We start from the raw sequence: 26,123 nt of genomic DNA on the forward strand, positions 1-26,123 counted from the left end.
TCACCCCCGGACACTTACTGCCACCTCCAACTGATCGTGTGTTTCTGCATCATCCCCTCAATGTTAAAATTCTACAGGCGGGGGGCGGCGGGGGCAGGGGCACGGCGACTCTGACTGGGCATGCCAGGGAGCTTCCATTCAGTGGGGGAATTCCTCCCAATAGGCAGGATCTTCAAATGCTAAGGGAGACAGAGAAGACAATTGTCCACACTGCTTACCACGTAGTTTAGCAGCTGTTTATGTCTCACATGCCTAGCGCTTCCAGTTTAAAATATAGTAATAAGTTTCCAAGCAATTCCAGGAAATAGGAGAATCTTCATGCTTCCTGGATCCTGTCAGTTGCAATGTGGCAGGTTTCCACAGCTTATATCCAACCAGATAAGGCCACTCATGAACTAGCACTGGGTAAAGACAGCAAGATGCAGAGGAGCAGGTGAAAGGAATGAGGCCATGGTTAGTTGCCCTCTAATGCTTTTGCTTTTGTCAAAGTTGAATTTACTTGACCTTGATAAGAGCAGATACTGTCTTCAACACTCCTGCCAGAACAGACTCGAGAGTGCACACACCAGCACGACTGTCACCATCCCCAGGGGACTAACCCCACTCTAGCAGAGAAGATGCCATTTATCTAGCACAGTTTAATCAATATGTAAGCCTCTAGCCAGCTCCCAGACAGTCTATCTGAAAAATTTCCATAGACTCCACAGGGCAAAGATATATAGAGATTTAGAAAGTCATAAAGAGGTGGAAATAAGACCGGATTAACTTTTTTTCACAACATTACATTCTTTCATTCATCCAGTACATTCCCCTATTCAAAGGGCTCTGAAGACTTCTGCTTTCATCATGATAGAGCAAGGATGTCTCTACTTACTTTCTCTTGAAAGTTAACAAAACAATAAGGATTTTTTTATAAAACCAGAAACTCCATTTCTTTCTTTTTATAAAACTAGGAGACATCTACAGCCCTGAACCACAACATATACAGAAAGTGGGCAGAAAACAATGAGGGACGTTACATGGCAAAGGACGGTCAAACCTCAGTGTCTGCAGAGGCAGCATCAACAAGAAACAAGCTGCAGGGCACCCAGAAAACACGAGGACCTGGAGGCACCGGCTCTTGTGAAGGTGGGGTGAGTGGGCAAAGGCAGACAACAGAGACCGTTCACAAGCCTACATGAACAGCAGCTGGACTCCAGGTTACCTTGCTCTCCCTAAAGGAGCTGGAAGGTACACTGTTCATAGACATGACCTCTGGGAAGCAACAAACTGATAAACACCAGCGTTGAAGGGAGTAGGAGTGAGAACAGGGACACAAAGTGAAAATGTGCATGACAGAGTAAGACCCTCCAGTTCTCGCACCCACAGGGCCAGAACTCCAGCACCCAGGCTGATATTCCCAATGCAAGAGAATAAAGGGTCATTCTCTGGAAAAATTAAACCATCACCTGAGAAAAGACCTACAGATACTGCTAGCAGTATCAGTAACGAGAAACTAGCAGGCTACCCTGTCATCCCACAGCAAAGCCCACTGGGAAACGAGCCTTCAAGCCTGTATGGGCACACACAGCTTCTAAGTTGCTTTGTAGTGCCTCACCTCTTAAATAAACAAGACAAGGATCACCAGACAACCGAGGAAAGCCCACCACACTTGGAAGGAAAGATCAAAATAAACAAAGTAAAAAAACGGAAATTAGTGGAAACAGGGACAATACTGGTAAAAGAAGACAACTTCAAAGAAATCATATTTAATACCTCCATTGAGCTAAGATCTTGCATTCATCTCATAAAAGCACAAGATTATTAAAAGAAAAAAATCAGAAAGGAGGAAAAAAAAAGATGACATAAAGAAATTGAATGAAAAGATTCAGAGCTAAGTTAAAGAAATCTCCCAGAAAGTACAACAAAAAGTTAGAGAAGTGGACAATACAAAAAAAATAAGAAGTCCAATATTCAAACTAATAGGTACTACAGAGAGAGAGCACACGGAAGAAAGCAGGGAGAAAATTTTCAAAGAAAATAATATAAACATATTTGATAATTCAATCACACAATTTTTAGATTATAAGGACCTAATGAGCACTGAGCACAGTGAATGAAAAGCAGCTTACATCATGGTAATTTACCAAAAAATGTTAGGACACACATATGAATGAGAGATCTTTAAAACTTGCACAGAAGAAACTGATGAAAACATAGAAAAGATCAAGAAAAATGGCATTAGACTTCTCAGCTGCAGTACTGGAAACTGGATGATGACGAAGCAATACCATCAAGATTCCTTCCACCCCAGAATTCTATACCCAGCCAAACTACCACTCAACAATAAGACCAGAATAAAGGCATCTTCATACCTGCAAAGCCTGAGCAATGGAAAACTGCTGGATTTTTGTTTTAAGCCTGCTAGTGCTATTTGACTCACACCTTTACTTTATTTTGAACTGCACAGTTTACAAACATTTTCAACTGTTACCTCATTTTGTCTACCGGCACAAGAGTGTATCTTCTACAGCCTGTGATCACGAATGGGATACACCCTTGGTTTCCACATACTCCCCTAATAAAATATGAGATCATGACATAAAAAAATCCACAAAAATAACCACCTTTACTTTTATATAACAATCTACCCCCAAAATACTTTAGAAACAGTCACAAATAATCCCATGAAGTAAGACAGATGATATCATCCCTTGCTTAAAGATGAGAAAATTGAGGCTTAAAGAGGTAAGTGATTTTCCAAAGGCATCCCAGCCAACATGAAGGTGTATGGAGCTCAAACCTATGTCTAGCGCCATGTTCAGGATTCTCCTCACGACACTGGACGTAAGGTCTCTGCACAATCTCTTTGGCCTTATGATCCAACAACTCATTCTCCCTCATACATAGAGGAAGGGAAGCATTTCCTCTCAAGCTGCCAAAAGCACTCTGTGATCCCTTTCCTCCACTCTAATGACAGCCTAGCTATTCATTTCATCTCACACACCCCAGCGCTGTAGCCCCTTCTCCTTCTCCAGGCCATCCTTAAAGAACTGGAGTCCAGGTCCCAAAATAAACACCAACTTAGACAGAGCTGTGGCAAAAGCAAATCCTAACTTACTCATTGGAAAGAAGTTTCTCTATTTATTTATTTGTGTGTGTGAGGAAGCTTGGCCCTGAGCTAACATCTATGCCCATCTTCCTCTATTTTCTTTTTATGTAGGACGCCACCTCAGCATGGCCTGATGAGTGGTGCTAGGTCTGCGCCCAGGATCCGAACCTGTGAACCCCGGGCTGCTGAAGCGGAGCACACAAACTTAACCATGTGCTACCAGGCCGGCCCCTCAATTTGTTTTTCTTAACCTAAAGAGTGAGAAGGAAAATAAATAATCAGACAAAAGTGACTTTATCTTCCCACATGCTTCATATAGCAGGAAGGCAACTAATATATTTTAGATGCTCAGAATGATCCATCTGGCTTATTATCATTAAAAAAATGAAATTCTTGTTTATAATCAGCTATTAGCAGTTTTTTATACCATATAGAGAAAAAGATTCTAGCATAATTACCCCTTCTACTCTGCCTCCTCAAAATGTGTTAATCAAAAAATATGCTTTAAAATTTAGAACACCCTAAACACACACACACAGCTTCCCTCCCCACTCCCTTTCCAAAGCAGAGAGACAGGAAGACTGACAGACACGCATGCGCTCACATCCACATAGTCTGTGACCTGGACTCATGTCCCCTCTTGACTTCACCCTCTGTTAGATCTGTGGACCTGAACAGGCACGGGATGAAGAGGTCACCAGCCTCATGGCAAAAACCCCACCAGGACTCTAGGTGACTGTGATTTGAGCCATGAAAAGAAACAGTGTGATGACAAATGTGCACTTACTCCACAGTAGCGGTCACCATTAAATATCTGAGGTGGCAGAGGGTTGCCCTGAGCGGGCTTCTTTTCCGGGGGGATGTTCTTGTACATCCATTGCCTCTGTTCTTCTGACATTGTGATATCCACCTCCTCAAACTCTATCTTGTTGGCTTCCAGAAATCTAACCACATCCTGTTGCTTCTTCTTTATCTAAAGAGAGAAGAAGAGAAGTAAACAGAAAGGCTCATCTGAAACAATATGTACACATTTCCAAATTGAACTGGATTTGCTTTCTCGTTGTCAGAGGTCACTGACACAAAAAGCAGGCCACCCACAGGCGCCACGCACTGCCCACTCACTGCACATCCAGCAGAGATCTAAGCAAGTCCTGACACAGCTGTTTCTTCACCTGGACTCCCCAGAACTTGGGGGCACAACGCAGACTGCCTGGAAGGAACAGACTCTGGATGAGGTGAGAGGTCCACTTAGTTCTCGGGGGGCCCCCTTCACCCTCAGAAACTGACGTCTACAGTCACAAAAGCTCCCTCTGCCAAAACCACTTAAAAACCACGTACACATGGCCCATCAGAGATGTCAACATTTCTTTGATTCCTGGGAGCAGCAGCATTTTCATTCCCCTCAGCAGCCTCTTTCAGATATTCCACAGCTGTAGCCACTGTCATGAAAGCATCCTTTCACCAATTCACAGGAGAAAATGTCCTCCACCTCTAAGGAGAGGGCGAACAGCTGCACCGCCTCGCCCTGACTCTGTCTCATCCCTCCTGTTCTCTGCTCTTCCAAGTTCCCTCTTCAGTCACTAGGGGTCAGCTGTGTGCTTGAAGAGCTGCAAACGCCCGCAGGCTTTCGGAACGCTACCAGCCTTCTTAATTTGAGGTAGGTAGTAACTAATTTAGATGGGACGCCAATATTCAGTATCTTAAACACAGCATGTAAAACATGAGAAAACCAGCTTGCTTTTTCTAAATAATTCTGGGAAATCTGCGTAAAGAATGAATGTAAGCAGTGAAGTACATTTTATAATGACCAAATGAAAGAATCATTTTGAGAGGTCAAGCAGCCAGAAAGACCTCTCATCACAAATGATAAAATGCTTGCAAAACGAACTTTCACACACTGAGCGCCCCCAGCAATTCCCCCGCCCAACTCCCCCTAAAAGCCTCAATGGCATGTGTCTCTGAGGTCGAAATCTGTCATACGCCATGAACAAAGAAAGAGATTCTGATCACTGGGTTGAAGTTTATGAATGACTAACAAGATGGCGTAGTTAGTCTGGACAGAAACAAAAAGCTGGCAAGATAGGACATCTTTAAGCTCAATGAGAGAAAATGAGAGAATTACTGTATGGTTATAAATCCAAATTGATAATGACATTATCTCACTTTCTTCAATTAAGCCATTTCTCCTGTCTGAAAAAGTTAACTTTTTTCCTCATTGACAATTTCAGAATATAGTTACGTTATTTTGTAACTTCAGCTTGCAAAAAAGGATCGTCCATCCTACTGAATTTCCCCCTTACAACGCTACAAGGTAGATTTTATTATCCCTGAGATCAAAAGTGTCACCTACTTTGATCAAGGTTCTAGTGTGTGTTCTTGTCAAGACAACTGTGTCATTCTCCTACTTAAAATCCTTCTTTGGTGGGTCCACACCACCCTTGGAAGAACATCCACACTTCTTAGCACAGCACAACGTGCATAATCCAGCTCCTCTGGCTACTAAAGCAATGTGTTTGCATTCTTAAAAGTCTGGAAATTATAAAACAAACAAACAAAAAGTTCCCTCCTCTCCTACTACAGACAACCACTGAGAAAATCTAGAGGAAAAGGTCTGGATTTAATGTTGGTGTGGAGCTCGACATATCCAGCACATTTCAAATGTTCATGGGAGAGATCAAAATTGACACTGATACACAGTCAAACCCTGGTTTTCCATATCACGTATATACATATAACATCCACCACCACCCCAGAATGTGGGCACTTAAAAACTCACACGTTCTCTCAGTGCTAGGATACATCGAAGACAGGCAGTTTCTTTACTCCCTGACCCCCCTGCCCTATACAGAGACACACACACATACGCACACACACACACACGCAGCATTTATTGCTGCACTGTAGCCCTCTACAGCTTGACTGGTCTTTCCTTTCACAGGATCACTCTCAGTAAAAATAGATGCATCTTGCCCCTTTCACTCAACAATATATCATGAGTACTGTCCCCTGTCATTAAAAATTTTTCAAAAGCATGAATTTTAATATTTTCCTGGCCATTCTAGCAGGTGCAGTTAACTGTTACTCTGTTGTTAGATATTTAGCATCCTTGTTGTTTTCACCACTAGGAATAACATCATGTTGTGAACATCTTTATTCATAAATCTTTGACTGTGTCTCTCAATACTGCTTTAGGACAAAGCCCTCTAATGAAACCCAAGTCAAAGGGTGGAGGTGTTTTCCAGGCTCCTGAAGGACCCAAGCTGAACTGCTTTTCAACAAGGCCACATCGATGTACATTCCCATTAGCAAGGTTTGAAAGTGTCCCTGTGTCAACACCCCTCCCTTCTTACAGCCAATAGGTGAAAGCTGTATCGAAGAATATTTAAATTCAAATGGTGTGAGGTGATAGATGTTAACTAAACTTATTGCAGTAATCATTCACAGTATACACATATAACAAATCCTTATGTTGTACACCTTAAACTTACACGATGTTATATGTCAATTATATCTCAATAAAACTAGAAAAAAATAGCTGCTGTTATTATTTTTAAAAAATTCAAATGCACGATTCTACAGTAACAATGCTCATGAAGCAGAGGATAGCTCCTTACTAACAATGCTGATGACGACAGGAGTGCAAGGAGTAAATTGTAAGTAATTCCACCTCTATTTTAAGAGGGACGCAGGGGAGGCATGACCAAGTTTGGTACAGAGATCACTTTAATACTATGCAACTTAAAAAGAAAAACGGAGAAATTCCCTCTGTACTGTTAACACTGCTATGAAAAGGTCGGTAAGATATATTAGTAAGTGAAAAAGAAACTGTACAGAGTAGGCACTCTTTTCGGGGAAAAAAGGAGAAAAATAGGAACACATTTGTATTTGCTTGTATTTTCATTTTTTAGAACAACTCGAAGACTGTAAGAAACCAACAAAAGTGGTTACCAGGTGGTGGGGAGTGGGACCTGGTGACAGGGACAAGTGGGAGCAAGAGTTTTCACTCCTACATGTGTAAACTGAAAACTTGTTTGAAAAGCATGAATGTGTCAATATTCAAAAGATGAAACAGAATAAATTTATTTTGAGAGAAAGCGAGCTTGCTGGAGCACAGCCTGCGGGGAGCAGTGGTGGCGCCACAGAGACGGGAGAGCTCTGCACAAACCAGGCCTCTCAGGGCCACGGAGCAGGAGCCAGGCGGCTCCGTCACACGCTGGCCTCCATGTTTCCTCACACTTGTAAGAAAGGCCAGATGATGAAAAAGAAAAGAAAAAACGAGCTAGGAAAATAACTAATACTACAGCAAATCACCCAAATAAACAACAGGGAGAAATTTAACATAGAGAAGGAAGTTTTCAAGTGCATGTTTGTGACAGCAGCATCAGGAAGGAAGACAAGTCACTCTGTTTTTAAGATCCATCTGCCAAGGTGAATGTGGCCTGGAACGGTGGGGCCCAGGCCTGAGGGGCAGGGACAGCCTAGTGCAGGAGGCAGGGACATGGGAGAAGTCGGGCCCAGGTAACAGAAAGGCTTCCCACGTGGCAAGAGGAAGCCGTCGAGGCCACTTGATGTGCTGGCACAAACCCGGCGCTCAGATAGCAATAACATACTCCGTCATTTCCTTGACACAAAGAACTCTATCCTCCCCGTGTTTCAACTGTCCTGAAACAACACGCACCTTACAGTCAATATCAAAAGAAATTTGGGGAGCACACGGAAGAGAAGAAGTAACTTGCAGGACAAGAATCGCTGCCTTCACCCATGTTCATTTAGCCATGAGAGGAAGGTGCCTATAATTCATGCAGTTTGGTTTTTTTCCAAACATGCTTAGAAGCTATGGCAGAAGGCTAGTTATTTACCCGGGAGCCAATCTCTTTTTCTTTCTTAATGACAGAAGCCTGGTTTTGTTTAGGAACGCAATGTGCTCAGCTACAAAAACTTGTTTACCCAAACTCCTCTGTAGCTAGGGGTGATCACACGACAGAGGCCTGGCCGGGAGATACACGGAAGACGCTCCTTGGGAAGGTTCCACTTTACAAATGACAAGACAAAGCGCATTTTGCACTTCCTCCCTTCTCCCCTGCAGAAACGCAGACAGGGGGCCTGGCGGTGCAGAAACCACCCCGCAAATGTGAAAGCAAACACCACACGCTAAGGATGCTCAAGCAGAATGACACTAGCCGGGGCCTCGAGGACACTTCACAGCTGCCACACTAGTCTTGTGCAGCGTACTCTAAACCTTTCTGACAAACAGACAAATAGACCCCTAATTAGTTGAGTGCTTTACCAAGTTTTCTATAGCTTGCATTCAAACGCAATGCTACTCGGTAAAGTTCTTAATTGCTACAAAAATGTCTCCAGAAATATTGTAGTATGATGGATTGAAAATAAACGCTGTTAGCGCACAGCAGAGCCTAAAAATAAAAGCCATAAGACACAAATTTCATACACGTGAAGAGAATATTTGTCACTGGATAAACAGCTGAATTTTCATTATTTTCTTTGCAAAGCAACAACGAAGTTGTCAAACCTAAACAGGAAGATATCTACAAAAGCTTGAAAGTTGCATTTCACCTTATCATCCAAAGATCCACCATTACACACCATCCAAAGCAATTAAAGGGAACAGACACCGCTAAGTCTCCTGGGCTCGATCCAGGAGAGCAAACTATGGCCCACAGGCTGAACCTCGCCCACTCACTGTCTGTATGGCACACAGCCAAAACTAGTCTTTATAGTTTTAAACAGTTGGGAAAAAAATCAAAAGAACAATAGAATTTCATGACATGTAAAAATGATATGAAATGCAAATTTCAGTGTCCATAAATAAAGTTGTACTGGAATACAGCCACACCCAGCATTTACATACTCTCCACACCCGCCTTCGCCCTGCAACAGCAGCGCTGAGCAGCTGCAAGAGGCTGTATGGTTCCCAAAGCCTAAAGGACTCGCCAAGCCTGGGCTAGATCAGAGAGCTTCATTTCCGGCTCCCAGTTCCCTTTGTCGGTGAGCCTTCCCTGACGGCCTGATTCTACATTTTTACCCACGCCCCTAGAATCCCCCACTCCCCTTCAATGCTTCATTTTCCACCACAGCATTTAGCATCCGACACACTGGATGCTTTACGTGTTTGTCCATCTCCTGCTACCAGAAAATCAGCTGCACAAGGGCAGGGGATCCATCTGCTGCTCTGTGCACTGCTGGATCTCCGCGGCCTAGAACGGCTTCCGGTACACAGCTGCCACTCAGCAGACAGTTGTCCAAGGACGGGACTCTCACAGCAGGGCAGCGCAGCAGCAGTGCTGGCTCTCGTCATCCAGGAGGAGACACCGGAAGTATCGCCTCCTTGGAGAGCCCTCTCGGACGGCTTCAGCTGAAGTTTTACGGTCGAAATTTACCAAAATTTTATTAATTTATCAGTGTACTTGTATTTATGTCATCTCTATCCACAGTGTGAGTTCTGTAAGCACAGGGACTGGTCTGCAGGAGGCCTCAGTGAATATTAACTGAAATGAAGGATTAAAGAGTTATCACTGCGATGCTGGACATCGAAGATTTCCAGGTGATGTTCAAGAGACCAAAGTGAATGGCTAACTGAATTTAGGAACAAATGTAACTAACAAGTTTAGCCAAACAGGAATGTAGATCAAACACCAGCATTTCTCACTTAATGTTAAAGCTGTATGACTTTAAAAAGCAGGGGTGGCGGCCTGGTGGCACAGCAGTTAAGTTCGCACGTTTCGCTTCGGCGGCCCGGGGTTCACTGGTTCAGATCCCGGGTGCAGACATGGCACCGCCTGGCAAGCCATGCTGTGGTAGGCGTCCCACATATAAAGTAGAGGAAGATGGGCATGGATGTTAGCTCAGGGCCAGTCTTCCTAGCAAAAAGAGGATTGGCAGCAGTTAGCTCAGGGCTAATCTTCCTCAAAAAATAATAATAATAAAAGAAAATAAAAAGCAGTGTATCTAGAATGCTACACGTAACTGTAAATAACCAAAATAATGCGGAAGAATCTCTAGACCCCTGAATGCGAAAAAGCCTTCACCTCTAACATTGACAATGATATTGAAGAAGTTGTATGTAATTTTATGTTTAAATAAATGCTGTTGTCAGTTCATTTTAAAAACTGCAAGTGCATAACGTAGTGTTTTGTCTGGCTCAAATGTTTTCATTAACTTGTTGAGATATTTGCAAATTGATGGCGACTGAGAATTAAGCGAATACGTTAGTACTGCCTCTGCTCCCACCGGCTGTCACAGGATTCGCTCATCCTCAGCCCGCCCCCACGCATCTGCAGGAGCTCTGAAGCAAGCTCCTTGGGCAATGCGTGTGTAGGTGCCATGGCCTGAATGCGTCCCCCCAGAATTCGTATCCTGAAACCTAACACCCCCAAGTCGATGGTGTCACAAGGTGGGGGCCTATGGAAGGTCATCAGGCTATACGGGCAGAGCCCTCAGGAGTGGGACTGGACAGCTCCCCTGGCCCTTCCCACGTGACGACACAGCAAGAAGTCCAAGGTCTCTGCCCAGAAGAGGGCTCTCAGCAGAACCCGCCCTGCTGGCACCCTGATCTTGGACTGCCAGCCTCCAGAACTGTGAGAAATCAATTTCTGTTGTTTATAAGCCACCTAGTCTGTGGTATTTTGTTATAATAGCAGGAACAAAGACAGTAAAACCTTTACCCTTCCAACTCCAAACCCCTGCAAGACCCAGATGTGCTGAGGACCCCACTGCCTGCACCCAAACCCTGGGGACCCGCCCCCACAGGTGCCTGCTGAGCTGCCTGGGCTGGTGCTGCTGGATCCGCTGACGTGGCACGAACACTCAGTGACCCATGGAAATCTCAGCGAAGAGGCTGCGGCTCTTTCACCGGCTGCCTCCTGGCTCCAGGAAGCCCTGGGCCTGGATCGGAGGACAAGCTAAACAGTCACATGGCACTTGACTTCGACTCACCTCCGACTCTGCGGCACTTTTAAGTAAACCTGCACTCCTCCTCTCTCTCTCCCCCTGTAGCATTAGCTCTTTCCCAGAAAGCTGCCAGTCAACTTAACGGAATTAAGCAGCCCTGTCAGATTCCTACCAGAGGCTTCCAGACATGTCTTGTCATGTTTGAATTCTGGGGTGTACAGCACGGATGCTGCACCCTGGGACCTTGGGAGTCGCTAGTAAATAAAGAGACACAATCTATTTGAATAAGATACGGTTTGTTTTTTTAATTGAGATTTAATGAGCAACTGTGGGAAAGCAAGTTTAAAGCAAATGAAACACAAACGAAAAACAAGGAAAACTCGGCGTGGGGCAGGGGGAGTATGTATCTTCGAGTTTGACTGTCCTGGTTTTAATCCTGGTGCTGTCAGTTGAGGAGCCCTGGAGAAATTACTGGGCTTCCCTCTTGGCCTTAGTTTCCAAATCTGTGAAGTGGACCCAAAATCTTTTGTCCCAGGTTCACTGGAGGATGAAATAAGAAAAGAGCTAAGCAATAACAGACACTTGCTCAACCTGTTTCATTCACTCAAACACATCAGCTTTTCCTTCTTTGCCCTAGATGCGGCCTTCTGCAAAAAATATAAAGTGATCCTGGGTACTTTCAAAGGCTTTAGGAATTCGATGCAACTGTTCTTTATGTCACCTACTTTCACACTTCAGACACAGTTTTCTTTTTCTGACTTGAGGTGGATGTAAGGCTGATTAGGCCATTTTACGAATCTCATGTGGAAAAGGTCAGAGACAGTCAGAGGAAAGAGAACAGAAAGGGTGAGTTTTCTCATAACTCGACCAAATTTACAAGGAGGGGCTGGACTGGACCAAGAGACGGGGAGGGTCCTCTCAACTAAAACAGGAGCAAAGGGCTGACCCCAGGAATGCTCAGGAAGAGAGCAGGGTACATCAAAGATGTATAATTCCATGGCAAATTCTTTAACTAATACCTCCCTGCTGGACTCACTCAGCATTATACTGTCATAAAGAGGACGCAAATAGCACAAAGCATTGTGGCAGACACCAGACTGGTCACCCCAAAGCTCTTCCCCACCTCTTCTCTGAAGGCTGGAAAACTACACCTCCTCTTCGCCCAGCCACCCTGCAGCTGGGGCAGCCATGTGACCAGATCTGGCCCCTGAGGTGTGAGCCAAAGTCCTCTGGGTGGAGCTTCTGGACAAGGCTTTGCTCTCCTGCTGCAGCAGATGGATTAAGGGGGTCCTCGTCCCTGCCCTTCCTCCTCCTTCCTGCTTGGAACCCCAGTGTGAGGGCTAGGGGCGCAGAGGCAGTGAGGCCACCAGCATCAGGAAAAGGCCAAGAAAATCCCAGAAACACAGACCCTGAACAAGTCAGCCTCCAGAGTCAGCAGCAGAGACCCAAACACTCTGAGTATTTCTTTAAGCTCACGTTAGGCAGGTTCTCTCTTACGTGCAGATGAACACACTCCTAATTAAAACACTCACTGTTGGGCGTAGGGCAGAGGTGTGGAATAAGCCCCAAAAGCCATCTGCTGTCAACATTCTATCGCTGTTTAACTAAACATGAGATTACACATAAAGGACTCCGTCTCTGGTGTCTGTTTCAGTTTATCTTACTAGAAAGCAAACACCAGGTTCCCAAGCCAAAGATAACAGTGAGAGAGGCTGTCTTGTAAGAGATTGAAACTTGAGTTTTATGGAATCAGTGTCAGAAAGATGGACTATGAAATACAGGGCAGTATTTGAAAGAACCGTTATTATACGTTGTAAATTAAAGCAATACAACTTCCATGATGGAGAAGATTGAGCTTTTTCTTTCTTTCCGTGTCATCAGCACAGTCCCTGGTACCCACTAGGCATTCAATATGTTTGTATTAAACAAATGAACACTATTGAGCTTGAATAAACACTTTCAACATATTTTCTTTTGAACCAGTCAACATTTTTGGTCCTGTTTTCCTAACCAACTTGCATTGGTTTCTTTTCTCCACGTTGATAATGTTGTCATCTTTTCAATTTAAAAATTTCTTATTAAAAAAAAAGCCATAATGTCATCACCCTGAAGTAATTACTTTTCATATTACCTTACGAGGATTCAACATTTACAAATATACTTTATACAGTTGCCATAGTAACACAGATATTTGGGGTGGGATCTTTTGGTTGCATTACAAATGTTTTCTGTTTTTATAATCTTCCTAGTCATTGCATGCATAAATTATATTAAATACACTAATGTTTAGAACATTATCCTATCACTGGAAATTCAAGTATGTTCTAGAGATTTTCTTTTATTAAAAAAGAAAACTATTCCAAATGTGCTGACTTTTTCATGTTGACAAATGACATCAGCAGGAAGCTACCTACCAGATATTACAACACATGGACACCCTCACACACACACACACACACATACTCTCTCTCTCTCCTTTCTTGATTCATCCCTTCAAGGTGAAGGTGATACTTTATCAAGTAACTACTTTAGAACACGGATTTTAGGAAATGTTTGATATTATTTTGTTACTGAGAACAATGTTTGCTGTCCATAAAAAAATGGTCACCTTGAGGGGCCAGCCCGGAGGAATAGGGGTTAAGTACAGCACGTTCTGCTTTGGCAGCCCGGGGTTCATGAGTTTGGATCCCGGGCATGGACCTACACACCGCTCATCAAGCCATGCACTGGTGGCACCCCACATACAAAACAGAGGAATACTGGCACAGATATCAGCTCAGGGACAATCTTCCTCAAGCAAAAAGAGGAGGATTGGCAACACATGTCAGCTCAGGGCCAATCTTCTGCACCCAAAAAAGGGGAAAAAAATTGTCACTATGAAAACCTAGAAATAAAATTTTCTAATCGTCTTTCAAACGAAAATTTTCAGTGAGTTTTTTTAATGTAAAAATATAACATCTTTCAGTTGGTTTTTAGGAGCAATTACTTGACATTGGGGAAGACTATGATTTTAACTATAAAAATTTTAACCACTTTTGCATAATGGGATCAGAAAAATGATTACCACTGTTCTTTAATTGAATGATGCTCATTCTCCATTGACATCTACGTATTTTGGGGAGGTACGCTTTCAACAATGACAACTATTAAGAGCAGGCCTTCAAATTATAGTATTGGTAGTCAGCTCTCATTGTTCTAAGAAAAACTGGTTTTGATGAGAGAAAGAGAAATTTTTATCATTAAAAAATAAAATTAGGAATATTGTTTCCACTGTATCCCATCATCTTATAATTGCTATTTTGTGGACATTTTATTAGTATAGCAACATATTCATAGAATTTACTTAAAATATACACAGATTGGGGAAAAATGCTCAAAGGATTATTTTTATTATTAGGATATTTGATCAAAAAACTTTGCAGATCACTGCACTAGAGAACTGTGGGGACCAGGAGAAATGTAGATATGCAAATGCACAAGATTATGTTATTTTCCTTTATAATGTAAAAATATGTCTAAATAACTTTCAAGCCACAAGGTAAATCTCTGTTCCAAACATTTGAGAAATATTAAATTCTATTAGTCTAATTTCTCAGTCCCTTTCTTCCTATACTAGGTCTCAAAAGTCAGTTTATAAATTCTTATTTTGCAAAACCAGCAAAAAGACGGGAAAAAATTCCCACCATCTTTTCTAAAAGTATGGCTTAAATCTTGATATTCTTCGTCTAGAAGCATTCTAGCATACTTATGACCGGGAAAATTCCAGACTGATACAGAAATCCTGGAAAACTAGCCAGTTTCACTGTAGATATAGAAGTATACTATATGATAACAGATTTTCTACAAGTTAACATAAAAGAGACATGGTAATAAATCTGGAGGCGGGGAGACAGGAATAGAAGCATGTACTAACTGACCTGAGTCATCACAATGGCTTGCAATATCCTTTATAATCTGTTCCTCGTCCTACTAATACTTTTGCCCTTGAAGACCTCATATACTTCCATGACTTCAACTATCATCTCTAGGAAGATATATCAAGGGGCCAGCCCCGAGGCTGAGTGGTTAAAGTTCTGCGCACTCTGTTTCGGCAGCCCTGGTTCAGATCCCCGGGTTCAGATCCCCAGTGTGGACCTACACCACTCGTCAAGCCATGCTGTGGCAGCGACCCACGTACAAAGTGGAGGAAGATTGGCACAGATGTTAGCTCAGGGCTAATGTTCCTCAAGAGGGAAAAAAAAGAGGAAGACTGGCAAGGGATGTTAGCTCAGGGAGAATCCTCCTCAGGAAAAAAAAAAAAAGAGATATCCAAAATTTGCATTTCAAAATTGGCATCTTTCACAAGGATCAATCCCACAGTTTCAAAGTCTTGCTGGAAATTTAAGATTAAATGTCCCATTCACCTCAAACTTGACAGCTAAAATAAAAACAACAAAAACTTTGTTGTCACAAGGTCAACCCCCTAATCCACTTCCTCCTCCGCACTTTCCTGTTTCTACTAACAACGTGCCACTTGTTAATGACTCAGCATGACAAGAGAACCGCCTGTAAGTCCACAACTTAACAATGTTCTGAAAATAACCAACCTAAATGAAAACCTTCTTACAAACACACACACACGCGTGTGCGTGTGCACACACACACATACACACTATTGAACCAGCACCCTCCTGTGCTCAGTCTGGTGGCACTAAAGCAGGGATGCTGCAAAGGTGAGGAGGTGAGTCTGGCCACCACAAGCTTGGCTCTGACGTCTGCGTGGGACCCTGCTTCATCTCTGACTTTTTCATGATGGTTAGAACACTCTGGTAATGATGCCAAGGGCAGTGGCCTGATCCTCACTTGGGCCACTTAGCTCTGATTTATGTTCTAGTCCCCAACAGTCAGAAAGGGGCAGATCTGGGTCACCTTGGGCAAGTTCTATTCTCTCAAAGCCTCAGTTTCCTCATCAGTGAAATGCAGATCATAATTCAGCTCCGAGGGTGGCAATGAAAATTAAATGACACAACGCTCACAGAGTTCTAGACCAGGGCACACTGAAAGAGGTCAACCCGTTAGTGACCATTATGAGTATAATTGTTATTCTAAGGCCACAAACCTCATCAGCTATTCTCTTCTTCAACAAGCATACTCTTCCGCTAGTTACTGGGAATGCCTGGGTCTAGTAACTCCACGCCCATTCCACTAGGACATTTGGAGGGTCTAGCAGGTGCCAGGCACTGTGCTAGGCACGGGGGGACTCACTTGCCTCTGCCTTACGTTAGTTCGACCAAGAAAGCTATGAGTTACGGGGAGTCAAGAGTCAAAGCACAGACAGTGCCCGAACTATAAACTGGATTCAAACACAGAGAGGACCCACTTCCTGGGAAGATACCCTTTAGTGAGAATGGGTTCCCCCGAGATATGAGCACAATGTTGTCGCACTAGCCAAATATGCTCTGTGAGAGTGCATTTTCCACCCAGGCTAACATGGCCATACTTCCATCCCCGACTGAGAAGCAGGCTAAAGCAGACTGAAAGTGATGAGGGCAGACAGGGGTCCCTTGTGCACACTGGGGGACAGACGCTTGTCACTCACAGAATGGAGCGCACCTGCCCCGTCTAGACGGGCAAACCCAGGAACGAGCAGGGCTCTTCACTGCTGTGTGTTCCCGAGAGTTCCCTTTTGACTCTCCTATCTCTGCTGCACACAAGAACGGAGAAAAGGAATGCTAACGTCAAAACCAGAAAGTGGAACAGGAGGAACCAGAGATTTCAGCCAAGCAAACAGGAATTAACAAATGTCCCCTAGGGCTTACAGTCTCTCCTGGTGTATTTTTAAACTGATAACCAACATCAATTTAAACTCCTTTCTATTCTGAGTCACACTCAGTTGTCTCTCTTTTGGAATTACAGATTAAGATCAAGAAGTTAATATGTAATTAAATCCAGTCACCTCATTTAGTTCCCTGAAACTCAGGCAGGTGTCCGACTTCATGGTCTACTGTTCTCGACTTTAAAGTATTTCACAAGAGATCAAAGAGAGGCTGCCGCTGCCCTGACTCTTCCCACCCACCACTAAGGAAAATTTCCCTGTAAGGATTTTCTGCTTGGGAACCAATATTTTCAGAATAGCTTAGTCAACTCCCTTCACATTCTGGATCATAGGTTGCTGAAGCAATATTTGCTTCTAATTCTTGGTATAATTTTAAAAGACAGCTAAGTAGGACAATTAAAATTTAAAAGATAAAGGGGTCTATACAATCTGACACCTCAAATTTAATAACTTTATTTTTCAAAACTATACTTAAATGTTTAATCTCATGTAACTACTTGTTCATGTTAAAAAACTAAAACCAGTGTCTTCCACAGCTGTCCTCTCTCCTCAACTCCTCCATCACGAGCTACAACAGTCATATCCTCTCCCAGTTTCCTAGTAGCCAGGAAGTCACCTCCTTCTTTTGGCTTCAGCTCTCAAGTCCTGAAAATTCCACTCCTCCTCTTATCTTGCCTGTTTTGCCCCTTCTGCAGCCCCCATCCTGCTGCTAGCCATACCTCCAGGAATCTGACCGCCCTGCACACTCCCATCTAAAAGCTGACCAGAATGTTCTTCTCAAGCATGTATCACTGCCCGTCCGAACTTCCCAATTCCTCATTGGCTCATGATAAAAAATGTTTTAAAAAGACAGCTCTGCACTCTCCTGCTCGTAGATTTCCAGGCCTCTCACCAGCCATGCCCTGTCTCCATCTCACCTTAGAATCCTGGAATCTTGAGGTGTGCTGGACGACACCCCTCCAGCCAGAGCACCTCAGCTCACTCCACAGGCCCTTCCACAACTGACCACGACCTCAAATCTCTTCTCTCCTCTCATGGAACACTCCATCTCTTCTCTCTAAATTATGTAAACGTCCCTTGCTTGGAAAGACTTCTACACACACCTGAGTGCTCAACACTTCGGCAATACCTTTATTTTCCACCTTTTCAGACATACATATTCTTTATTTTTAAATAGTTACACACATTAATATTAATGTTACTTATGGTTCCAGATGTGTGTTGCTTATCTCCCAAGAGTGTTCTCCACATAGCATATGCTCAAATGTCATCCAACATGTCGTCTCTGGGGGTTGCCTGAAGGAGGAGACTCTAGGGGGAGGAATAGGTGACTAATATTTACCCACATATTAGAAAACCAGAAAACCTACAAGTCTTAGTGATGGTACCACCACCCACTCACCAGCCCAACCCAGAAACCTGGATTTCATCTTAGACTCTCCCTGATGATACAACTAATCATAAGTCATTAATCACCAAGTTTCTGCTTTCAAAATTTCTCCTGAACCCACCCACATTTCTCCATGTCACCCCCACCTTGCCTGAGCGTGACAGCCAAGCCACCAAATCTGGTCTACAGTTTCCGCAATTTGGTCTACAGTTTCCGCATCCTCTTCTGGTCAGATTCCCCTAAAACCACTTTTCACAAAGAAGCTAAAATGAATTTTTTTTTTTTTTAAAAAAAGTATAAACCTAGTGGTTTCATATCTCTGTTTAAAAACCTTTCAGTAACTTCCCATTATCCTTGAGGGTAAACATCCGTGCCCAGGCCCACGAGGCCCACCTCTCCAGCTTTATGCCTCTCTCCCACTCACCCTGCAGCAGTTGCTCTCAACCCCGTAAACTGTTCCAGGTCACCTGGAGGGCCTGCCAGACACAGACTGTGGAAAGTTTCTGATTCAGTAAGACTTGGGTGGCGCTCAAGAATTTGCATTTCACATCCATACAATGGAATACTATGCGGCCATAAGAATGAATGAAGTGCTGATACATGCCACAATATACACGAACCTTGAAAACATGCTAAAGGGAAAGAAGCTAGTCAGAACGGACCAGATATTGTAAGATTCCATTTATATAAAGCGTCCAGAGGACAGGCCAATCCATAGACAGAAAGCAGATTAGCGGTTGTCTAGGGCTGGAGTCCGGAGCATGGGGGCACGGGGGAACGGCTAAGGGGTGTGGGACTGGCATTTGAGGTGTCAACTTTTCCACATAACCTCCCACCTCTCCTTTCCATATACTTACTTCCTCACCACACTGACTGACCCTTGCTTCCCCTGACTTAAGGCCCGACTTGAAGCCCACCTCTCATATAGTACCACCCCAATCCAGAATATTCTCCACCTACTTCCTCTCAACTTCCACAGAACATGCTGCCCACATTCATTTTGTGTCTAAGAGCTACTGGGTCTTGTCTAGTCAAGTAATTTTAAATTCTGGAGGGTAGGGAACATTTCCTATCCTCTTTGACATTAAAGTACCTTGCACACTACCTCAGCAAATGAAGGTGCAGAAAACAAGGGACATGAAATTGCCAGCGCCTAGACCACGGTCCCGAAAGGATTCACTTGTCCTACAACTATTCAATGACCTGCCGACCTATTTTTTTTTACAAAATGATAAAACAGACACAGAGAGGTTAGTTAAGGAACTTACCCAAAATAATTCCCTAAGTAAAGAGCAGCAGTCAGGACTAGAATCCAGATCTCCTAACAAGCAGCCAACATCCACTTCTCCATTCTGCCAAACGATTTCCATTTAGGAGTTGGGAAACCAAGAACTCATGTCCCATAATATCATCCCAAACGAAAATACAAAGGCTTAAGCTCCATATGCTATTTCAAGCAATTAGTTTTAAGATACTAGCAAGGAAGCAGTTAATATTCAAAACTTAAGCATTCCAGGAAACACACAATGCCTCGTAAGCCAGAGCTGCAAAAACGGAATGGAGAACCAGACCCACGAATGCTTCAGATACTGAAATTATCAGATACAGAATATAAAATAAGTACGCTTAATATGTTCAAAGAAAGAAGAAGAGTGATTAAAAAGTAAGTGGCAGATGGAATTTCAGAAGCTGAAGTTTTTCGAGCTTCTAGAGAAGACACAAGCACAGGCCCACGGCCATGGTCAAGCAATCAGCCTCCTCAAGCTCAGAGCAACACGACCCACGGATCCAAACAAGAATCCACAGCAGGAGTACAGGGGCAGACCCACCAACCCCACTAAAACACGCCAGGGCACGGACCTCTTCCACTCACAGAAAACACCAATAAACCAACAGGCACTCTCCTTTACTCCTTTAAGGGACGGCCACAGCCCTAGCCAAATAATCACAAAAGTTACTTTGTGCCAAAGACATTAAAGTGTTTACAAATCCCAAGAGGGAAGGACACACATAATTGGAACACAGGGTCTAAAATGCAGAAGTTCAAGTTTCAAATAGGCAACTATCAGTTCCAAATTACATCCAAGGGCAAGAAATTAGAAAAGGTTTCTAACTGGGGAGAATCAGATGCTAAAAGACTAAAACCACAGAGACAGGCTAAAGGACATCAACATACCCTCCTAAAGCCACCCCCATCTCAAAAATATCCAGTGGATTCCCCCTCCCTACTCCTAGGTCCATTCTGCTCTGCTTGGAGGCTTTCCAAGCATTCATTCATTCATTCATCCTGAAAACATTTATTGACCCCCAGGCGTAAGAGCTGGGCCTGAGGGTCTAGTGGTTAAGACGCAGCACTCTCACCACCAAGGCCTGGGTTCATTTCCTGGTCAGGGATCCACACCACCTGGCTGCGTGTTGCCGGGATGCTGAAGGCTATGCCACCAGTATTTCAAATACCTGCAGGTCCACCTGTGGTGGACAGTTTTCAGAGGAGCTTCCAGACTAAGACAGACTCAGAAGTAGTTTGACCTGCCACCTACTTCTGAAAAAACTGGCCATGAAAACCCTATGAATAGTGGAACTCTGCCTGATTCAGCTCCCCAAGGTGAGAGGATGGTGCAAAAAGACAGCGCAGGGTTCTGCTCTGCTGTACACAGGGGCGGTGGGAGTCAGAATCGACTCAATGGCACTAACAACAAACCAGGCCTAAGACGTGTCCACCAGGCACCTGTGAGATCCCAGAAACCAGTCCGACTTCATGTTCCACTTGGGCCATCCCTAGCCCATCTTATTTCCCCACTGTGTACCCTAAATCCAGTCTGGTCACAGCCTCGATGCTTCTCAAGTATCAGTGGTAAAGGACCAGTTTGCTGTTGTTCTCGTTGTCTCAATGTTCCACCTGTCACAGACTGATACTTTCAGAAAACGAATTTCTAGAAAAAATGAAATAAAGACATACAAAATAGAAGCCTGACGTTTTCATGATTATAGTAAAAAAAATAAAATAAAATTACTCCGTAAACTTGCTATAAAAGTTTCTAAATGCTTACCCTCACTTGCAGTACTTACATCAGTAACAAAGTTTGGTCAACAGCTGACACTTTGAGCAGCCTTGCTCCAGGAGTGACTGACCCAGAAACTGACTGAGTCTTTAAGGAATGGTTCCTCTCAACTAAAATCGTCTCCATATTCTACTTATCCAAATCCTACCAAATCCTACTTATTCTTCATGGCTCAGCCCCAAACCCACACTGCGCTCAGTTCAACTCTGCCTACCCAGTGGTTCTCAACTGGGGTGATTTTGGCCGCCCCCAGGGGACATTTGCCAATGTCTGGAGACATTTTTGGTTGTGACAACTGAGGGGTACTACTGGCATCTAATGGGCAGAGGCCAGCGACGCTGCTAGACGTTCTACAAGGCACAGGACAGCCCCCACAACAAAGAATTATCCAGCCCAAAACCTCAGGAGTGCTGATGTTGAGAAACACGGACTTTCACCAACCACTCCCTCCCAGATCATATGTTTCACCAAACTCTTATTATACCCACGGTCACCACCAACCCAGCATCTAATGATATACAGCATGGCACTGTTCGGTAACAGCGGTGTGTATCTGTGCCTTTTTTCCCAACTTCACTAAAACTTCCTCTGGAGCATGAAGGCCGTGTGCGATTTATAGCACCTACATCCCCACGAGACTCAGGAGGGCAGCTTCAGAGGAGCTGCCCATCACTTACCTGTGAGCTGACCCGTCTCCCTTCCCACCTGCTTGATGCAATATAAATGGCTCTAACTAATGTCTCCATCAATCTGTGTACTAAACCACGTTTAGTCTGCATTTTTAAAAAACTTGCATTTTAAACATTATTTAGCTATGTGAAGCCATAATAAAATGTTAGCAAAAACAGGGAACGAGAGATGTGGGTGATTTGATTTTACTGTTTTTACATTCCCTGTCAAGATTACACGTTTGCTTCCTGAAAGAAAAAAGTCAGCCAAGTATAAAATATGAATTTAGGATGTCATTATTTTACGAGACTGTCTATGAAAACTATATACAACTGTTCACACACATGCTTCCTGTTAATTAGAGGATACTTGCGGAAGAGCTGCTCCAGCAAAACTTGCTCTAACAGTCAAAATCCTCTGCAGCAAAGAGGAAATCTTGCTGAGGACAGTATTTTCCACAGGCAACAATTACAGGACTTCAGCCAAAGGCTATGCCATTATCAACGGCCAGAGATGCTGCTCTGCAACGTGTGGTGTTTTGGCCTATGTGGTTCCTGTTTCTACATCAGTCAACCTCAATTGTGTGAAAAGTGATCCTAGGAGATGATCTAGAAACGACTTCTATTTAAGTTTGAAAATTGGGGGGACAGCAGATCACTCTCACAATTACATTTTACAGGGAATCATGTAATTAGTTCACATTTCCATAGTAGGCACAAATGGCTATCTATAAGAGAAAGTCTGGATGCTCTTACCTGCATTCCTGGGCCCGCCTCGTCTTGGGCTAGCTCTGTCATCAGCTTTCTCCTCCCTCCTTGGGCTACTGCGCAACTCTAGTGTGCCTGGTCTGCCAAAAACTCTAACTATCTAACTTCAGCTGGAGACTAGATCCTGCTTCATCCTACTAAGAGCCATTAGGAGCTTTCACAGCTTCCTCAAATCTCCTGAGGCACTAGCCCCTCCTACAGATGATCCCAATTCCTGCATTCCAGACAAGATAAAGTCCTTCTAGAAGAATGCCTCCAAATTCTGGCGTCTCCACCTCAAGTTTCTCTAGAACTTCAGCCACATAATTCTCCATTCCGTCTTAACTCAGAAGAGTAAGTGAAGAATTAACAAAGGAGGATGAGAGAGAGAGAGCATGGAGAGCCAGCACAAAGAAAAATCAAAGTCTCTTTAAAGGGTTAAGGAGCCACCATTCACTCAACAGGTTTTACGAGACCTCGTGGAGCCCCTGCAATGTGCTAGGCTGCCCTAGGACCAAGGGAACACAGGCGACAACACGATGCCTCTAACTTGATGCGGTGCATAGTCTAACGGGGCGGGGGAGACAGGGCTTGCCAACCAGCAACTTCCACTTGAAACTGGCAGTAACAGAGGAGCAGCTATAGGACGAGGGCAGCCAAAAGGGGAGTGCTCGTGGGGAAGGTGCATGGCGAGGCCATGCAGCTACAGTGGTGTGGAGATGAAGAACAAAAGCCCAGCATCAGAAATATGAAGAGAAGGAAGACAAAATAAACAGCTCCTAGGATGACGAGGAAAAACAGGGTACAGGCATGATAGTGGAAGGGAGGAAGAATGGACATGGAAGGGAAAAGAGCAGCTGCAACCTGGGCAGAGTCGGGAGCAAATAAGTTACTTTCTCCCAGAATTGGAGACTGAGGTTTTCTGTATAAAGCTCATCCCTTTAAACGCAAGTTTATTATAACTTTATTTTCAACTATTTTTAGTTCAGCAATCTTTCTAAAAGGCACAGCACGTGCCCCTGCATTGTTGAGCAGAATGCATCAAACCCAAACACGCCAAACCTGATTTCATCTGTTCTCGACTCGGAATCAGCAGGATGATCCACTTTGCACTTTGATGTGGTGCACTGACATTCTCAGAGTCACTTACGTGAAAAGTCTGCTGGTTTGCTCTATACCAAAGGGAGCCCAAAGCTGTGCTTCTGGCATTCTCCATTTCTGCCTTCAGAAGGCAGCTGTCACCTCTCAGAGCTTCCCCTTCGACTCCCTCACTTGGGTCCAGACAGTTGTGGCCCATTCCCTTCCCGGCTGTCTGGGCGAAGGGCAGCCCCCTGCCCTGCGGAATGTACAACAGCCAAGTGTCTCTCAGTGGCTGCGCTGCCTCGTTCCAGGTCCTTCAGCTTCACCCCACATGGGGGTCCTAGAATTCTGACATCACTATAGTAAAATTATCTCCAAAAACATAGATTCTTCATGCCACTTATTTAAGAAGCAGTCAAATAAACCGTGTCCCTCGCAGCCTTTATGTTTTCTGAAGCATTCCATCCATTCAGTGTGGTCACAAGCTCCTGATTAGCTTGATATGAGGTTTTTCTTGGCTTTCTCAACCTAACACACAGACTTAGTCTCGTTAAAAGGATGATGCTTTTTTTTTTCCTTTAATGGAAAAGGAATTCAAAAGGTGAATTATTAACCATCTCATCCCTGTTAATTATCTCTTAGAACCAAGCTAGCTATTAAAATGTCACCATGGAGCTAACTGCAGAGTGTCCATGTGTCTGCTCTCACACTACAGGAAACACACACCGATGGAAAAGGAGGCATCTGGTCTAACACGAAGGGCGGCGGGGGACACAAATCAAACTCATTTCTGTGACAAAAAAGAAGAGGGAAGGTAACATCTGTTCCAGTTCACAAGCTCATATAAAATATTTTGAAAAAGAAAAATTTTCCACTGGAGCCTTTCATTTAAGTGTAATTTTCTAGAATCTTAACAATAGCCACCTTCCCAACCTGAGATGCTATTTTTCTAATTAGCTCTGATTATGACCTTCTTTGTCTTCATTCAAATAAATACACCTGCCCTTGAGACTCACCTACAGGACAGGCCATGTTAGCATTTTATTCCATGTCACTCTGGATTGTCTTCCATTTTCCCCGTTCATCTTTTCTCCCCAGTCAGATTATGAGGGGGTTAGGATCATGCCATATACTCATTCTGCATCCTGAACACGGCCACACACTGGGCAATAGAAGGTACTCATACATGTATGGAAATTGATTAACTCAAGTAATTTCCAAAATACACATCCTCTAAAAATTCACTTCTGTTACTCGTATTGGTTTATATATGGAATAGAAGAAAAAATTAAAAATTCAGAGCTAGAAGAGCTCTTTAAAAAAGGGATCTAAACCAGTTATTAAAAAACATCAGGGGCCGACCCCGTGGCCTAGAGGTTAAGTTCGCGTGCTCCGCTTCAGTGGCCCAGGGTTCGGATCCCGGGCGCGGACATGGCACTCCTCAGTAGGCCACATTGAGGCGGCGTCCCACATGCCACAACTAAAAGGACCCACAACTAAAATATACAACTACGTACTGGGGGGATATGGGGAGAAAAAGGCAGGAAAAAAAAAAAAAAGACTGGCAACAGCTGTTAGCTCAGGTGCCGATCTTTAAAAGAAACACTATCAGCATTATCAGTCATTAGTGAGACAAATCAAAACCACACTGAGGTACCACCACACACCACCAAAATGGCTACCATCAAAAAGACGGTCAATAACAGGTGCTGGTGAAAATGTGGAGAACGTGAGAAGCCACATACATTGCTAGTGGAATGTAAAATGGGACAGCTGCTTTGGGAAACAGCGTGGCAGTTCCCCACAGTTAAACACAGTTACCCTGGGAGCCACCAATTCTACTCCTGGGTGCGCATCCAAGAGGACTGCAAACACATGGTCACACAAAAACTTGCACCCAACCTTTACAGCAGCATTATTCATAAAAGCCAAAAAGTGGAAACCACCCAACTATCCATCACCTGATGAATGAATAAACGAAATGTGGTGTATCCGTACAATAGACTATTATTCTGTCACAAAAACAAATGAAGTGCTGATACATTCTACAACCTGCATGGACTCTGAAAACACTACGCTAAGCAAATGAGGCCAAATGCAAAGGGTCACATACTGTATGATTCCATTTATGCAAAATGCCCGGAGTAGGCAAATCCATAGAGACAGAAAGTAGATGAGTGGTTGCCAGCGGCGAGAGGCAGGAGGAAATGCTAAGTGACTGCTAATGGACATGGGGTTTCTTTCTGCCGCGGTGAAAGGTTCTGGAATTAGATGGTGGTGATGGTTGCACAACACAGTGAATAGGCTAAAAGCCACCGAAATGTACAACTTAAAAGGGTGAATTTTATGGTGTGTGAATTAT

General features: G+C 43.8%; 1 protein-coding gene across 4 annotated transcripts in view; it reads right to left on the reverse strand.

Annotated features, from left to right (window-relative positions):
• Positions 1–26,123, reverse strand: part of SH3BGRL2 (SH3 domain binding glutamate rich protein like 2) — a 68,630-nt gene that overhangs the window by 29,766 nt on the left and 12,741 nt on the right. Inside the window, exons 1-2 of one of the 4 annotated variants that reach the window (XM_046676478.1) lie at positions 23,832–24,217; positions 3,879–4,064 (exon numbers count right to left, since the gene is read on the reverse strand). In XM_046676478.1, coding sequence (XP_046532434.1) covers positions 3,879–4,064; positions 23,832–23,978 — 333 coding nt within the window. In that variant the 5' untranslated portion in view covers positions 23,979–24,217. Of the gene's footprint in view, positions 1–3,878; positions 4,065–9,239; positions 9,701–22,690; positions 22,869–23,831; positions 24,218–26,123 lie in introns of those variants that run through there. The other 3 variants (XM_046676481.1, XM_046676477.1, XM_046676480.1) reach the window with 3 other exon arrangements.

This window comes from Equus quagga, chromosome 11 (assembly GCF_021613505.1).
Source record: "Equus quagga isolate Etosha38 chromosome 11, UCLA_HA_Equagga_1.0, whole genome shotgun sequence".
Classification (NCBI taxonomy): domain Eukaryota; kingdom Metazoa; phylum Chordata; class Mammalia; order Perissodactyla; family Equidae; genus Equus; species Equus quagga.